Source organism: Melozone crissalis, unplaced genomic scaffold (genome assembly GCF_028551555.1).
Source record: "Melozone crissalis strain CALT ecotype California unplaced genomic scaffold, PUWL_Pcris_2 ptg000027l_1, whole genome shotgun sequence".
NCBI lineage: Eukaryota > Metazoa > Chordata > Aves > Passeriformes > Passerellidae > Melozone > Melozone crissalis.
The window spans coordinates 67,272,796-67,290,738 of record NW_026535805.1 but is presented as its reverse complement, the minus strand read 5'-3'; the positions used below and the strand labels follow the sequence as shown (position 1 = coordinate 67,290,738).

At 37.8% G+C, this 17,943-nt stretch overlaps 1 protein-coding gene across 1 annotated transcript in view; it reads right to left on the bottom strand.

Annotated features, from left to right (window-relative positions):
- Nucleotides 1-17,943, bottom strand: part of MYOM2 (myomesin 2) — a 75,967-nt gene that overhangs the window by 40,919 nt on the left and 17,105 nt on the right. Inside the window, exons 8-15 of the mRNA XM_054279108.1 lie at nucleotides 13,917-14,005; nucleotides 13,786-13,836; nucleotides 13,343-13,507; nucleotides 8,192-8,353; nucleotides 6,184-6,325; nucleotides 4,384-4,583; nucleotides 3,642-3,695; nucleotides 977-1,104 (exon numbers count right to left, since the gene is read on the bottom strand). Of these exons, the coding sequence (XP_054135083.1) occupies nucleotides 977-1,104; nucleotides 3,642-3,695; nucleotides 4,384-4,583; nucleotides 6,184-6,325; nucleotides 8,192-8,353; nucleotides 13,343-13,507; nucleotides 13,786-13,836; nucleotides 13,917-14,005 (991 nt within the window). The remainder of the gene's footprint in view (nucleotides 1-976; nucleotides 1,105-3,641; nucleotides 3,696-4,383; nucleotides 4,584-6,183; nucleotides 6,326-8,191; nucleotides 8,354-13,342; nucleotides 13,508-13,785; nucleotides 13,837-13,916; nucleotides 14,006-17,943) is intronic.

Below are 17,943 nucleotides of genomic sequence, written 5' to 3'. Positions count from 1 at the left end.
GCTGCAAAAAAAGGAGTGACATGAACAGGACAGCTGGGGAATAAATTGTGGAGGGATGTGCAGAATTTTAGATGTGCAAAGAAAAAAACTGGCATAGTAAGGGCCTGAGAAAAGGCTGTTACGATATTCATGGTGCATATTGAATGTGTGGCAGTTTTATGAACAGGTTTAGTGTTTGTGGACTGGTAAGAGGGTGCATGTGCTAAAGGCATAATTCATAAAAACTAAGTATAGCTTGACCTGAGTTTTAGAGGTCAGGTGTGAGGCCCATTTTACCTACGAGGAAAGCTTTGTAACAAGTTGCTCCAACCCAATATAATTTAGAAACAAGGTTCAGGGAGAGATTCATCTAAATTTTATTCACTTAGGTGGATGAAGAACAAACTTCTCCTACTGTGAACACTGAAGTCCCCTTTCAATTTAAAGAGAGGCGGAAGGCAGCCACAAAGAGTACCAGGGACCAGTGAACCTGAGACAGGCATCTGCCTCTTTGCTGACCTTACAGGGGATAAATTGGAAATGTCAGTGTATAGTGGATGCTGCCATTAGCCTGCATAAAGTGAGGATCAAATTATGAGTTACTGTTTATTCCTTGTTCTATCACAGAACTAACAGAAACTTCCCTTTTTTACAGACAGATTGAAAACTTACAATTGTGCCTATAGGATTGTCAAAACTACAGATGTTTCTTTTATTTATTTTCTTTTTTAACTGCTACATACATAATTATTTGTTCTCATTTCAACAGCAGTAAGCAAATAGCATAGGGGAGTACTTTTCTCTGGTCCTTGAATTTCAATGCTCATTAAAACTTGCAGTAAGACATTTGATTATCCATGCTTCTCTAATATCCCACTTACAAATCCTGGAAGACCACAGTTTTATTGCCCATTCTGCAGATCTGAAAATGATTTGAGTGTGACTGCCCACAGCAATGAAGCACCTTTCAACAGAACACCATTATACATTGCAGTACCTTCTCAATGAAATACGTCAGTGGCTCCCTGCCACGGGGAACAGGTGGATCCCAGCTGAGTACAACATATGTTTTGCTGATTTCTGAAGCATGTACATTGGTGGGAGGGCTTGGAATCTGAACATCCCCTGTAAGATTAATAAATGCAGCAAGTGTTAAACAGCAGATTAACTCCTGGGTCGGCATTCAGGGTACAGCTCATCTTTCTGATTCAACTTTGCAAGGCTCAGCTATTAGGGGCTGTGATATCATCTGTGCAGTTCACCTGATCACTTCAATTAAATTTTGATAAATAAAACTTCAGTATTAATAGCTAGTTACTTACTCTTTCAGTAAAGGTCAAATGTGCTCCCTGAAAAACTTGTGCATTTGTCGCACTTTTTCCTTTGATCACATTTGAATTACTTCAATCTCCTAGTAAAGCCCTACTCACTACATGCCAACATTTTTTGATCAAAGACAGAAGTCTAAAGAGTTATTATGAGAAATTAGAATTTTAAAAAAAATAGCTGGAAGAGAAGTACAATCAGAAAAGAAGCTTTAAAACAAATCGAAAAGTGGGAAAAGGAGCATAACCTATTAGCAATGTATCCTATAACATAATGGCATTATCAGCTGTATAGTCTAAAGCATTTCTAAAATCTGTGAATCAGAGACACAAAAATATGTCACCAGTCCTCTGATGGCCCTACCACACAGTGTGGCCTGATCAGACCCCTCTCCCCACTCACTCTGCAGAGTCACCAGCAGTGTTAGAGCCAACCTGCCTACCCTGGGCCAGGTAGGAAGAATTCAGCTCAGCCTTTCATGGTCCTGCTCACTGACTGCAACATGAGCAAAAGCTGGTTCTGCTATCCAAGGGATTGCAATGGGGTAAAACAGCACCAGATGGGAGAGTGACCTGTGATGGTCCTGTGATGGACCTCTACACAGCCCTGAAGAAGCTTTGACTTGGTAGTAGGTCAGTAGTAGCAACTCAGCAGGCACCTAAAAATTTTTTTCTTTGTGGCTTGTGATAGAAAAAAAAAAAAAATCTTTGTTCATTGAAGGCATTTTTTTCTACTTCTCAGGCTAAGAAAAGAGCATATATCCTCTAAATGTTTGTCTTTAAAAAAGAGAAAAATATTTCAGTAATAATGTCTAATTCATGGCAGTGATATGTAAAACTATTATATATATCTGTAGAATGAACCAGACTCAAAATGTACACTAAATATTATTTCATCATATATAGTTACCAAATCAAAACCAAACCTTTTTTAAAGCAAACTGACATATCCAATGAAAATTTATTTCTCACAATGCTTTCTATATTTGATTTCCTACAAATCTATTTTTTTCTTTCAGAAAATACAGAAATCAACTGAGTTTAAGATGAAATTGATGACATGTAGTCAAGAAAATTAAAATAATCCTTCACAGCATTAAGACAAAAGGCTTCCAAGTGATTTCAGGTAACAAAATCTCAACACATTTTCTTTCATTCTTGAAAAAACAAAAGCTTCCATACTTTGTAATGATATAACATGGCAGTAGAGAATGGTTGCCAGAATGGGATATCAGCCTGCACTAAAAAGGAAAACCACCTGTGATCTGTGAGATTACTCTTTCAGAAATAGTCTCCAATCTTGCAGATGAAAGTAGTGATTTACATAAAAAATGATATTTCAATATTTTTACTCTATTAAATATGAATATTCATGCGACAGAAATCCAAATATCATTATTTATGACTATTCCAGAGTGGCCATTTACTGGACCTGATCATTCTAAGGCAATCCTGAGAGCAGAAGAATGATCTGTGAAGCCAAACAAGACAATTACAATCTGATATTGTGATGTGCCTCTGATTCTGTAATACCCATATCAATTAATTTAGGGTACTATTATAAAAATAGAGAAACTTCATCTGTCCTGTCCATGCACCGGGAAAGCCATTTAATGTCTGATTCTCCTTCAAACTACATTTGTTCTCAGACACTTTTTTTTTTTTTTTAATTTTGATCCAATGCGGTTAATAATTTTAACAGTTTAAGTGTAAAGAAGGTCATTATTCAAGTATAAAAGCCAAATCATTCCATAGAGAAACAACCAAAACCAGAAAAAATTCAAACTTTGTCTCAATAGTTGTCATGGATCTCCCTAATTCTCCTGAGGAAAAACACTACTTAGTCTATACTTTTAACCTTAAGAATAACCTCCATATTCAGGTAGATATATATTATTTAAAGAATTGAGATGGATTGTGCAAGTTTTTATGAGAATGGCAATAACTTGCTCAAATAGTCAAAATCAGTTTAAAAACTATACTTAGCTCCCAGAAAGCTAAGTATGAAAGAGAGGAAATATGAGCAATCACATGCCAAATCAAATGGGCAATTAAATGTTCAGCCATTTAAGTCAGCTTAGCACTAGTAAAAGCAAAAAAGTGAGAAAATGCTGTTGACATATAAAAGTTTTGCTGTTGAGAGTGTGATATTCTCCATCTTTTTAGACATCACTCCTCTCTTGTGTTCTTTCAACCCTGCAAGTCATAATGTGGATTTATTTCTTAATATAGAGACTTTATCACTAGATGGATTTCTTTTCAAGTTATGTTTCTAGCTATGATGCAAAATTCCTGGAGAGTAAGCAGATGTAGTGAAATTGCAGAAATGCTACATACCTTCAAGGTCATCCTTACTGATCACAATCTTTCTCCCTTCATCCACATGAACAACTGTTAATCAAAATATTCAATTAGTTTCTCAAACTAGTTCAATATATTTACAAATTTTGCAAATTATTGTTTGTCACGTGTGCAAAAGCCTGTATACCTCTGTTTCTATAATGTTGTTATTAAATCTTTCCCTAGACAGAGTCAACTTGAAGTCATATACTGTTTTTTTCACTTTCATAGGAAAGCAGGGCATGATATGACAGTACTATTCAAAGATGTGCTAAATAGCAAGAGTCATAGTCACAGTAGATGGATTTGAGGCAAATTAGTAATCAATTGTGTCATGAAGTTCACTTTTGTTACAGGAATTAATCATAAAGCATACACACATACATAAAACACATGTAAAGGAAATCTGAGCATATTCAGCTCAGATTTTACAGGCAACACTGGGGCAGTGCTTTAAGGTATTCATAATTACTTTAATTCCCCTCTGACCAAAAGGAGGACATGAAACAGAAGGTGTGCAAGTACATGATATACAGAATCTGCACAGGGGTTTAGGACAATAAAACTACTCCCCAGGGTAAGCTGGCTTGCTCTATTCATGAAGAAGCTCTCATAACGCTACTTCGCAGTCTGTAGTGAGATATTCAATCAAAAGAAGAAATAAATTCTTCTCCTTAGGTTAACTGGGCAAACAGAATCTTATTTTTTTTTATTTTTTAAGAAGCCTTGAAAAACCTACTTTGTGTTCTCTCCAGGTCAAGGGGGTCAAGCGCTGCAACAGGTTCGGAGGCTCGAGAAGGCCGGCTAATGCCAGCAGTGTTCACTGCCCTCACACGGAACACGTACGACCGTCCCTCTTGAAGACCAGTCACAGGATACTTGCAGACTTTTACAGGAGCATCATTGCACTGGACCCAATTCTCCAGACCTACTTCACATCTTGGAATAGCAGAAGACAGCCTTTGTTAGTATCATCTCACAATAAATACACCCCACGCTACCCACATCAAGTCAGAACCATAGAAGTCACCTCTGCTAAGCTGAGGAGCTAAACCATTTACTTCATTAATGAAAGTCACACACTTTATACACTCTTCTCTGGTCAGAGATCAAATCCCCACTCTGTTCATATTTTTTTCATAATGCACTTTTCTTCCATGGTTTTTGGCCTTTTCAAATCTATCTGCTTCCCTTCTGTTAGGTTTTTTTCCTTGCCATGTAAAGAATAAATTATTCACTTTCATTTTTAATATTCATCTCCACAGAACATGATGAATTTGCAAGATTCACCTAATGATTTTCATTTCTTCTTTGTCATATTTTCAAGTAAATTTCTTTGTGTCTTTCCCTCCCAAAATGACTGGGCCACAGACTATAAGAGTCATCAAGAAGAGTGATATTCTCATACTGACTCCTTTGTGTGTACATATACAGTTTGTGTCCTAGTAATATAAACTTTTGTGTAGAAAACTCTCTGTTGCCATGACTGTACCAGAAAAAAGTAATGTCATGATCAAGAGCTCCTTGGCACTGCAGTGATACAAGCAACGTGTCAAATGGCACATCTGACTGGATTATACACAATATAGGTGAAATACTCCTATGATCTATGCACTGCATAAATTGGATATAGATGGTAGAGTCCCCAGGTCTCCAGTTAATTTCCTCATACTGACTGCCATTCATAAACCTCTATTTTTCCAGTTATTCCCAGACAGTTATCTTTGAATTACACCAAATGACAGGGAAGCAAATAGCAATGTGCTACAAATGTTGCTTTTAAGTGCACAGCAGTATACATTATGAAATCATTTCAGTAAGGCTTTGCTGACTGACAGTTTCAGACACTAAGGATCAGATGATCTGCTCTGGCTACAAGGAGCAAGCATTCACTTCAGTCAAAGAATAAAACACAAAAAACAGCGCTTGGATCCCCTGCTCACCAGCTGCCTGCACTGAGCTGAACCCCCAGCAAAGTGCAAAGCTCACTGAGGGACAGAAGCCTGCCAGTCTGATTTAAACTACCAACTCCCAGGAGTCCAGGCCTTGAACTCCTGATGTACTACATTTAAGAAAGAAATAAAAACATAATGTAATAACTCCTAGGTTTCAGCTTTTGCAGTATAGAGATTAAAGAGGCTAAATCTAATTCAAGATGCCCATGAATTCTAGCTTTTATAAATTAAATACTGTCAGGGCTCATTCTCTGATGTGCCCATATCCATACTATTGAACGTTTTAAGCATATGATAAAATGTGTCTGCCCGCAAATATTACTTGGAATGGCCTCCAGCCCCTGCTAATTCCCAGACTATGCCCAGAATTGCCGGTGAAAGTACTAAATCATCTGGGCTAAAAGTTTGCCAGGGAACAATCTCGTAATTTAACGCAGTGTGTAACTGAGTTTCAGTGCCAAGTGTCTGTAAAAATACATCCAGAGAACACATACATTGAAAGGATATAATGGTATTTTTTTCTCTTCAGTATATACATATTTCTGGCAATTAACAAAATCAAAAAAATGCTAATTTTTACATACTTGTCAACAAAATATCCAATAACAGGGCTCTCACTGGTTGTATTCGGTGGTTTCCAGGTAACAATAACATAGTCTCTGTTAGCATCATGGCATTTAACATCCATTGGTGCCCCTGGTGCTCCTGCGATCAATGCATCAGCATCTGGACCACAAATTAAAATAAATTGATTTTGACTTCAACTCCTCTGATACACATCAAAAAGTCAAAGAGAATATTTTCAGGTCATTGTGCTACTTGTTTATATGAATGGAAGCCCAAATATTTCATGATGTACTAATTCACTGCAATAATGATTCAGAACCATAATGTCTATATTCTTATACAGACAAAACGTTCAAGGATATTTTTGAGAACAGAAAAGCTTTTTAGGAACCAAAAACATCTTGTTTTTCGTGAGAATTAAAAGCTTAACCCGCCCATGTGTTTTTGATGCTCTGTCACACTGAAAGCTGTGACTCAGTGTGTTACCAATCAGACCAAGGTACTCAATAAAAAACATGCAGATTAGGAAAAAAATCTCTTCAAGAATGAAAAATTTGCAAACTCCTGAAACATTTATAACGCTATGTTTTATTTATAATCCTAAATACCACCTTTAAGATACTCTTTTGCTGCTTCATTTTGAGAGATATTGACTAATTTGGACCCACAACTCCTAACGAAATCTCTTAACAGGTAAAGTTCTCCCCCTTCAAAGGAAGATTTCTATAACAAAAAAATACCCTGTAGAGAGTCTAAATTTATAGAGTCTAAACCCAATCAGTTGTGAATTAGTTTCTGCTCAGTATCAGATCACAGCCCTTATAAAAAAAGGCAAGAGAATGGCCAACAGACAACACTAGAGACTCCAGAGGACATGGCACAAGGCCAGGGTCCTGGGCATCCAAAGGCATCACAAATAGTATAAAATAGACAAGAGAGATGCCTAAAATTTAGCCATCACTACAACAAAAACTTCTAAGAAAGTTTTTTTATATATTAGTGGGTGTTTTTCATCTGAATAATGTCTTTTGTGGAATGTAACCTGGACAGAAATAGCTTTAGCAAATGGATCTCATTTTCCTAATGAGATCAGGATGCCAGAGTGGCTTGTTCAAGACATACTGCAAAGCTGATGAAGCCCTTGCACTACTCCTGTGAGGAAGTTGGATTTCTCTGAATGTCTCTGAAAAAGACATTCACTACTTGTACCCCACACAAACTGTCTGGATGACACTCCCACAAGGCACATATGTTCTAATATGTTTCCAAGAAGAACAAGGTTTAGAATTAATACAGCTACAGTGGCCACAGTGGGGCTGTTACAGTTTGCCCACACCAAGGATGTTGTCCAATATATTTAAGAGAGTGAAAGAGCTGCTCAACCAGAAATATTTTTATCTTTCAATGAAAAAGTATAAAACTGAATACTAAGTTCTGCTCACAGGTACACGCAGAAGTTCATTTTTATTTCACTGAGAGCTGTGCATGGAAATGTGATGAAAAATTCTAACCTTTATTCTATTTTAATATGTTTACCTCCTTTTATCTATGTCTCTTTTGAAAACTGTATTTCTTCAGTCAGTTCTTACTGGTTAATGACATGACTATGACTGGTATAGTGGTGGGAATACTTCTTTGGCTTTCTCCTACACGTATCCCTAAGACCAGGCACAAGATACAAGAATGCCCAACAAGGCTCATTCCCAATGTCTAATCTCTAAAGCCAAAATCATTACAGTGAGAACTGCTGTATGCAAAGATGTTTATTTCCTACCAGGAAAGGAGGTGAAAAATAAAGAAATAAGTTGTTTCTTCACAAGTATAGTTTCTCTGGTTCTCCAGGAAACAAAATGTCCTCAGGAGCATGCTGCTCTTGAAGCTCCCCATTCATGTAAGGTTTTTAGTACAGAGTACTATACACAAATGAAATTACTATGAAATTCCACAGGGCTAAATTTCTTTTTCATAAAACTAAACTGCATAACGTTTTTTAATTTCTCCTCAAGAACCAGATTAAAAGTTTACCTCTTACAAACAGGAATGCACTGCATTCACTGATTCCACCTCTTGAAACCATGCGCAGGGTGTATAAACCTTCATCATCTTTGTTCAGATGGGAAAAGGAAAGAGCTGCCTGGCCTTCTCCAAAATACAGCTGTGTCCACTTGGAGTCCTTTAGCAGCACATCTGGAAGAGAAGACCAATCAGACACATTACTGTGCTGCTAGAACAACCTTCATCCTAGTGCAGTTCTCTGCCAACCAAGGACACAAACTAATATTTATGCCAGTTTCATTCAGAATTATAGTGCTTTGGATGCCATGGAAACTCTACAGAGAGTAAGTTGCATCTCTCTAAAATTATTTGATCAGTGACTTTTAGAGAACATGAGGTCTAGTAATACACTATGCAGCGCCAACCACAAAATTCTTATCACTATTCTTTTTAATACACTGAGAGACAAAAATGTTACTCACATTTAGAAATACTAACATGAAAACTTGCCATACCCTATAATTAATGCAGGGTGGGACCTTGTTTCATTTTTAAAAAGTTTTGCTTGCTGTTCAGGTCAAATTCCAGTTTACTCAATTTTTTCTTCCAAATTTAAAAAAACACATTTCAATTTAATCTGAAAACTGCTATAAATATACACCAAACTGATCTTCAAGGCATGCCTCTTAAGCATTGAATTAAATTAAATTTAAACCTCTCAAAGGTGAGAGGTGGTGACCCATGATTAATGCACATTAATCTGATTACCTAGTGAAACCAGAGCAAAAAGTGAACAGGATGCTTTATGCTAGGCAAGGGGCTTTCTCTTGTCATCCTTTTAAATAACTGATTGGATTATTTTTGATTTTTTAACTCCCTAAGGCCAATCACATACAAATTTATTGTAATCAATGCAGCAGAACTGTATTTAAAAGATCTGAATATCTATGAATGTTCATTATTCTACAGCTTAAATAGATTTTGGAGCTGACATCAAACATTTGCAAAGGAATCAGTGCTCTCACCTACCAGCTGAGTTTCATAAGCAGGTATAAAACATGACACACATTTCAATAACAAAGCATGTGCAAGACACAAGCTACTTAATCTTGCAGCAGTAAATTGCATAATCAGCTAAGCATGTAGTGGTTTTATGAGAAGCACACAAACTAAATTCAATCACATTCCTTCCCATGAGATCCTTACCTAGAAAACCTGAGTGTCCCCTTTCTGTCATGCCTGCCACAATGGTGCTCAGACTTGTGTAGAGAGACATGATGTACTTTAAATTAAATCAGAAAATATCTTCACATAGAAACTTTAACCAATGCATGAGCTCTGCAGAAAATCCTAAGCATAAAAGTATTGATTAACCAGCATCTCTGAAAAGCTGGTCACTTATTTAGACTCAAAGTTTCAGTGGATTGGTAGCCACCATTGTTTGAGTATCTAGAAATTGAAGACAAGCCTGTAATGCTACTAAGGCCAGAATCACCCATTTCCATTCTTTAAGTGTACCTGATAGCAGAAATTGAGGAGGCAGTTGTGTTTGGTAAGGGCAGAAAAACTTCTCTTCCCCACACAAGGCCAAAGATTCACCAAAAACTAACAGAAGCCTGCTTTTTTTAATCCAGTCTGGATGAATGACTTTGTAGGCAAGACAATTAGAATAAAGTTTGGACATATTTAAAAGTTTTAATAGAACAAGTATCCATAAGCCTGCCACAGTAATATCACAAATACAAGTTCTCACTCTTCACAGTCTATTCATGTGTTGTGCTCTGTTATTTCTCCCAGAATTTACTTGCAGAAGACTAATCCTCAGAAGCAATGTGTCTCAAACCTCAAATGCTGTTTATAATATGTAAGATAATTTTCCTAATACATGACTTTGATTAAAAATCATACAAAGAGCGGGGAACTACTATATACTAAAATTTATTTTCATCATGCATTTTTTTGTTCTGCTGAAATTTTAGCTAGATTCTTCACTCCATGATTTTTCCTCCTTAAATCAATTATTTTATTCTAGATTACAATATAAATGGCTGCAGAATGCTGGTATATAAAGCTTTATAGTGTTTATATTACACTAGAGATCAATAATGGAAACTTCCTATTATCAGCTGAAGTCATGTCCAGATTAGACAGACACATTCCTGAGGCATTATTTTGATTTTGTTCTTTCAGTATCTTGACTGATTCTTTCAGTATCCTAAATTGTTCTAAGTGGGCCATGAATAATAGACATCATATTCATGTTTGTGAAATCCCAAATCAATTCAGAAGATTTCACTGAGCTGACTTATATGCCCCTAGGAGTCTACTAGATACCCTCAGTAAGGCTCACTAGTGTGAACATTATTTATACTAGATAAGCACATACCTCTCCTGTGTATAATTATAAGTAAATCATACATATCCATCTCAGGGCTTTAGTTGCTAATATTTGATTAACACAAACTGAAAAATTTTAGGAAGAGTACTGTTAGAATGCATAAATAGAAGCCTCTCTGAGTCCCTCAGAGAGAGAAAGGAAGACAGTGATTGAATTGGAACCTTTAGAGAAACTGGAATATATTAAACCACACAGACATGAAGTAGGAGTGTAAGTTTCAGTTTTAAGTAAGTAGAAATGCATCTTAAGTGCCTTACGTGTTAGTTAGTAAAAAGCCCTGAAGCCTAGGTTTAAACTTCAGAAGTGTTACCTTTCAGAAAATTAATTTAGCTCCAGACATAAGGAAAACATAGCAGAACATTGCTTGCATTTCTAGATAGAACAGATTTGCATGAACAGATAGAACTACGTGCGCAGATTTTGTCTAAGAGCTGACACTACTTCCACACATTAGAATTAAGGTCAGATATGTGGAGGAAGAATGCTTTAGAATAGTGTTTTCAGCCGATTGGATGATCCATTAATAAAATCCCCCTGTATTGGGATGCAAAGGAGGTGGCAGTAACTTCTGCTAACTGCTACTGCTTCTGCTGCTTCTGCTTGGAACATCAGGATTCTATGCCAGAAAGCTTTTAGCACAGACTTGGATACTCTCAACTCTTTGCCTTCGAGGCTGCTGTATTCATGCAATAAACAACTTCACAACAACCGAAAACGGCTCCTGTCTCTTGGAAGACTCAAGACCCACTCATAATTCAACAGAGTACAATCTTAATGCAAGAGCAGAATTAAATATTATCTCTCTAAAGAACCAGAATGTCTTAAGCACATGAGGTTGGACAAGTTATTAACTTCTCATTGCTCATATTTATGCATTGCCTCCAGCTCTCAAGGGACTCAACACAAGGAACTGTAGCACATAACAAAGGTTTGTAATGCATGAATTCCTACTGAGTTTTGGAAAAAGTTCTGCCAGTTAATGCATCTGTATACCTCTTGGAAATATTGTGATCCACGTACTTGGAATGAAGGAAAAATCTAAGCTTGTTTGTAACATCCTTTTTCACAGAAATAGAATAATGGGACGAACACCTATCTGACTCCCAACCAAAAATCTATCGGCTTAAAATAGAACAAGTTTTCATCTCAGGTTTTCACAAGGACTTATTAAGTTAAATAAGGGGAAAAACAAAGAAAATAGTATTGTTACATATCAAGAAGGAATTATCTCGTCATTATGAAAGAACAAAGAGAAAGGGTCATGAGCTTTGGTTCATAGTGCAAGAAAATTTCATGTCCAATGAAAAGTGGAACAGTACTATGCATTCCTTGAAAATTAGAAGTTCTTAGCTGCAGTTTCAGATCTAGAATTTGAGAGATTTGGCACCTTGTGAAACTGCACCCAGTAAGACACAAAGCAAAGGTACCCTTGAAAATGATGAACCATGATCTGATGGTTCATCTGAGAGCGAAGTAAGAGATTTTTTTTAAAAATCCTGAAGCATATAGCAAAATTCCTGTATCTTTCAGTGGGAACAGAATCTGAATTAAAGTATCAGCCTTAGATTTTAGGTTTTTCAAACAGAAAAAATAATTTTTATTATCTCATATTTTTTACTTTAGTGACATCTAATAGCTCATCACAAGGAAGTATCCACAATGATAGAAAAATAGGAATGAAAAATTAAGTAGCAGTTTTTTCCCTGAAGAATCAGATGTGAATCTGTGTAAAACCATCATGTACATGAAACAAAAGGCATAACAAGCAGTAACAAAATGGTTCTTTTTCTGATTTTTGTAATCTTGAATTTTTTTGACTGCCTTATTAATCTTACTGTCATTTCTTAGTTTATTCATCACATTTTATCCACTATGGAAATTTCTGCCAATTTTTTTGGGACTAGTCTGAACACCAGTCTTGGAAGTCCACCATTCTCATATGTGGTCCATCTGAGTAAAGTTCTAACCATTCAAAAATAACCAAGGCTTTCCTTAAATCTTCAGGTAGAGTAATTATTTTACAACCCTACACAGGTTGTGGTTGGTGAAAAGAGGTGGGATAAATATCTACAACAGGCTGCTATCCTAAGCACTAAGTAGCTAGTTTTATGTTTCAAAACCCTTCTTTGCTACAGTGAACAAACAGTACTCATCCAGGGTTTGTGTACCAGTCACCCCAGTATATGATAAGTTTAGTGATGTTATTTTGAGTGCTTCATGGTAAGACTGTTTCACCTGGCATGACATAGATTTTCACAGACAAAAGAGACAAGGCAAGAAACCTATTAACATGGCACAAAAACAGCAGAGCAAACATATGTGTATCAGGCTTGGCTTCTATAAGTATTGCCTAACTGAGCTGATACAATTTTAATATAAAATTCACAATAAATGCTGGAGCAAGATTAAAGTGGAGAGCCATACCTCAGTACTTCAAACTTTAATTTACTGCCCTGTGAGTACCCTTCAGCTCAGTGGTCACAGTATTCAACTAAGAGCCATTGTGAAATCTAAGAACTGGCTTTGGATCTCTTCCAAGTAATTGTTCTAACTATTGTACTATCACAATATGAGGTTACCTCCTGCTGTTATTAATGTGTGCTCAAAAAAATGTTGACCAAGTCACTTAATTGAGAGTGCAGGACTATAAATTCTAACTAGAGATATTTTTTTTTCTCTATCCCAAATTTAATTCTGAGAATATAACGTTCTAAACCTGACCTGCATCCTCAATGTCTCCTCCAGCATTTTTCAGGTAGATTCTATTCAGTGTAATAACTTACCATCTCTATACCACTCAGCACGAGGTCGTAGTCTTTTCAACTCTGGAGTGATCAACATAGAACACTTCAAGGTCAGTGTTTCACCTTCAGTTGCAAAAGTGACTCCAAACTTCTCCAGAAACTGGACATCAATGTGGGTGAAGCAAACATCATGTGACAGGGGCACTATGCATGAGAAAATGAAAGGGTTCTTGAGTACAAGTAAATTGTACTTGGCACAGATTAGTGTCTGATCTGAGCAGGAGATGGAGTTTTCTGTTATATTGTATGCTGATCTAGAAATTCAGCCGGGAAAGCAGAAGCATCTGGACAGCTCCTACTGTAACTCAATGCTTAGAAAGCAAAGTCAGAAGAAGCAAGTTGTATCCAGTTTTCTCATCTGCAAAACATTGCCCTGACAAGAGGACATAAATTATCTAAGCAAATAGAGAAAAAAGGCTTACAGTGGAAGGGCATTAGCGCAGCTGGGTGAGGCTCTTCCTCCTCTCTGAACCCTATGAATAAACACAGAAGAAACATTCAATGACATGAGCATTATATTTATTTATTGTTCTAAATATGAAGTAGGACTTACTTCGCACAATCACAGCACAATTAGTTGATGCCTGACCATGGATGTTTGTTGCAACTGCTGAATAGGTTGCAGAATCATCAAAGTCAGCTCTGAAAAGGGGAAGGAGAAAAACAGATGTCTCTTTATGCAAAGAAAAATTCTCTTAATGATTAATATTACAAGGTAAACTATGCCAACCATCAGGAAAGTGTATAAAGCTCTTTACTGGTAGGGAAAGTGTAGAAAGCTCTTTGCTGTCTACACAGTGCAAGAAATCTATGAAAGACAATCAGGAAGCTGCTACTGTTTTTAACTGAAGTTTTATCTCAGTTTAGTGTGCAGGCTGCATTAACTTTAGCAAACTGGAAATGACCTTTAGAGAATGATCAAAAGGAGATAGCTGGACAATGCCAGTCTGGCTATTCTCTTTCTGTATGTAACCTTCTTTAATCCATCTTGCCTTTCTGCCATATTTTAGAAAAGAGACATAGAATAAAAGTACATGTCATTCTTGCTAAAAATGTGCCTTCTGTGGCTATTCCCATCTGGCAGACACTGGTATTTTTTGCTCTCTTATATCTCAATCCAAGAAAATGATAAAAACTCAGAAACACTGCTCAAAATTGTTTATGTGCATATATGGTTTGGTTTGTTTGATATTTTAGTGAGAAAAAAATTCATTATGCAAGGACAGTATAAACAAATATAAAGCAAAAAATAATTACTTGGTGCAAAACACTGATAGATTGTCTCACTTAATACATCCTTCCTTGAAGTTCCATGAGCACATATATGACCAGTTAAGGTATAGGTACAAACCTTGATGCCCCAGTTCTTCTCTTATTTAAAATGGAGTCCACCATGAATAGTTTATTTAGTAATAAATTTAATGGAGGCCACTCAAAAGTTTTCAATTATGAGATACAATAGTGAATGCATCCATTTAGTTTCTTCTCAGAACAGATTTGTGTCTTCTTGGAAACTGCCAAGTGATGAAATTCTGATTGCACTTGTCCTCTAAGAGGTCATGTATCCCAGATGTGGGAGAAGGAATATGTTAGGGGATTTTATGGAAATTGCAAAACAGGATGCCAATTTTGGAGTATATAGCAGCTGTCACAGAGACATCAGACACCTATTTTTCACTTCTTGCATATGTTCCGGACAGTGTCATATCATAAAATGATACTATCAGTACTGTGATGGCTAAAGCACAACTTGATGAAAGTCCTGTTAAAATTGCAATTTATCTCTAAATTTACAGGTCTAACAGCTCCTCCTGGAGGCAACCCTACAGCCACATATTTCACAAAATCAAGAAATCAATTGCAAAGTCTATCATACAATTAATTATCAAAGACAAAAGGGTAAGTCCTAAGACTAGACTACAGTCTTAACCAAAAAGCCTGCAGTTGAGTAGGAAATCCTAGTACAGTCTGGACAGGCACAGAGAGACTGAAAAACCACTTAAAAGAATTGAAATCATAGAATTGTTAAGGTTGGAAAAGATCTCTAAGATCATCTAGTCCAACTGTCAACCCAGCACTACCACCATGTTAAACCATTAAACCATGAATTCATGGGCCAGAGTTGCAGGATTTTTGAAAACTTCCAGGAATGGGGACTCAACCACTTCCCTGGGCAGCCTGGTCCAATGGTTGACAACCCTTCCAGTGAAGAATTTTTACTTAATATCAAAACTAAACCTCCCTGGTGCATTTGAGGCAATTTTCTCTTGTCTTGTCACTTGCTACTTGGGAAAAGAGCCTGGCCCCACCTGGCTACAACCTCCTTTGAGGCAGTTGTAGGAGCAATAAGGTCCCTCTGAGCCTCTTTTTTCCTGCAGGCTAAACACCCCCACCTCCTCAGCTGCTCCTCACATGACTTGTGCTCCAGACTCTTTTCACCAGGTCCACTGCCTTTCTCTGGACACACTGCAGCACTTCAATGTTCTTCTTGCAGTGAGGGGCCCAGAACTGAACACAGGACTCCAGGTGTGGCCTCAGCAATGCCAAGAACAGGGGGACAATCCCTGCCCTGTTCCTGCTGGCCACACTATTGCTGATACAGGCCAGGATGCCACTGGCCTTCCTGGCCACCTGGGCACACTCTGGCTCATGTTCAGCTGCTGTCAACCAGCACCTCCAGGTCCTTTTCCACTGGGCAGCTTTCCAGACACTCTGTGCCCAACTTGTAGCCCTGCCTGCGGTTGTTTTGATCCAAGGGCAGGATTCATCATTTTGCCTTGTTGAACCACACACAGCTGGTCTCAGCCCATTGATGCAGCCTGTCCAGATCCCTCTGCAGACCCTTCCCACACTCCAACAGATAAGCACTCCCACCCAACTTGGTGACATCTGCAGACCGACTGAGGCTGCACCTGTTCCCCTCATCCACATCACTGATGACAGTATCAGAGTTCTTGCTCCAGCACTGAGCACTGGGGATCACCACTTGTGACTGGCACCAGCTGGATGTAATCTCATTCATCACCATTCTCTGAGCTGGATGCTATTTAACAGTTTGTTTCCATGAAGGATTTTAAGAAAATTACAATACCTGTTTCCAGAGCTATATAAAACTTAACTGATTCTGGATTTGTTTGAGAGATGTCAGACTTGACAGCACTTCTTTGCAATGAATTTTTAAAAGCAGAACAGTTTTTTCAGTATCCCAGTTTCACACTGTTTAACACTTGTGTAATAAAATGCCAAAAAGCAATATAAAACTGCCGTAAAGGACAATTTCCTAAGGCATGTTATGCCTCTATACTGAAATGTGCATAGTCCGTGCATTTATCACAATCTGGTACAGTCTCTTACTATAGCAAGTTAACAATAAATGAAGAAGCTCAAAAATCTCTTACAAGGGGCATTGCAGAATTAACTGTTCCGTAGCTTTAAGGCATTTTTGTCACTCTGCTATATCACTAACTTAAGAATCTATACATATAGAACATAGAGTAAATAGTGTAAATATAGTAGGTAGTATATTTAATAACATACATTACAAATTAGCAAATTAAACAGCATTCATCCCCAGAAACTGGATCTTGATTGCCCTTATGTTGATGCTTTAAATGCGCCTTGCCAAGCCTTGGTGTGCTCCAGCTCACCAAAAGGATTCCCACACTCAGCTCAGGAGACGGTGAAGGACCTTTTCCAGAAAGCAGTCTGGATGTCTGGCAGCCCTGTTCTGAAGGGTGAGAATATGAATCTATCTCAGACCAGGAGGTCACTGTGGCAGAGCATGTCTTTAATCTGCTGTGCAGGCACAGCCCAGGAGTGCATTTCCTAGGCACTGGTGGCAGGAATATGTCACAGCATGCCCTGCAGTCCTTGTCCCCAGGTACCTGCCCTACAAAGGCTTCCTGCCCTTCAAGCCACAGCCCAAGCCACATCCTGCCAAAGACCCACAGAGGTGCACAGTGTCCTCCTACCACCTGCAAGCCCAGGTTTCCCCTGGATGAGCCAGACCCTGCCAAAGGATGGTGCACACTGACCTGTCCTGGCAGGACACTGCTGGGAGAGCCATCCTGTGTGTGCTGACCTGGCCTGATCCCTGCCTGGCCTGGGCATGGCTTAGACAGCACACAGCAACCAGCTCATAAATGAGTGATGAACATTTCACCACTCACTGCTGCACTAGGCCATTTCCTCACATAAACAAAGCATTACTTCAGGCTGCTTCATTTCTTAAATCCAACTTAACTGCTCCCTAACATTTTGTTGTTCCTATAGAGTGCTGACAACAAAGATAAAAAACCAGCATGGCTTGACTGAGGTTAACTCTGATTGAATCTCACTTTAAACCAGTCATCATCTGCTCTCAGTGTTGACTTCATTTAACAGATAAAATTGTTAAATAGGAACCAATACCTGTAAGAATTACACAGGACCTAGGATCTAAAGAGAGATTTATAGTTAAAAAACAGGTGGCCTAAAAGTAATCCAGAAAATAAAGAAACATGTATTGTGGACTAACTTGGGTCCCAAACTGTGCTAAACCACTCAAAGTGTCAGAAATGTAAAGGTGCAAGAACTGCAAA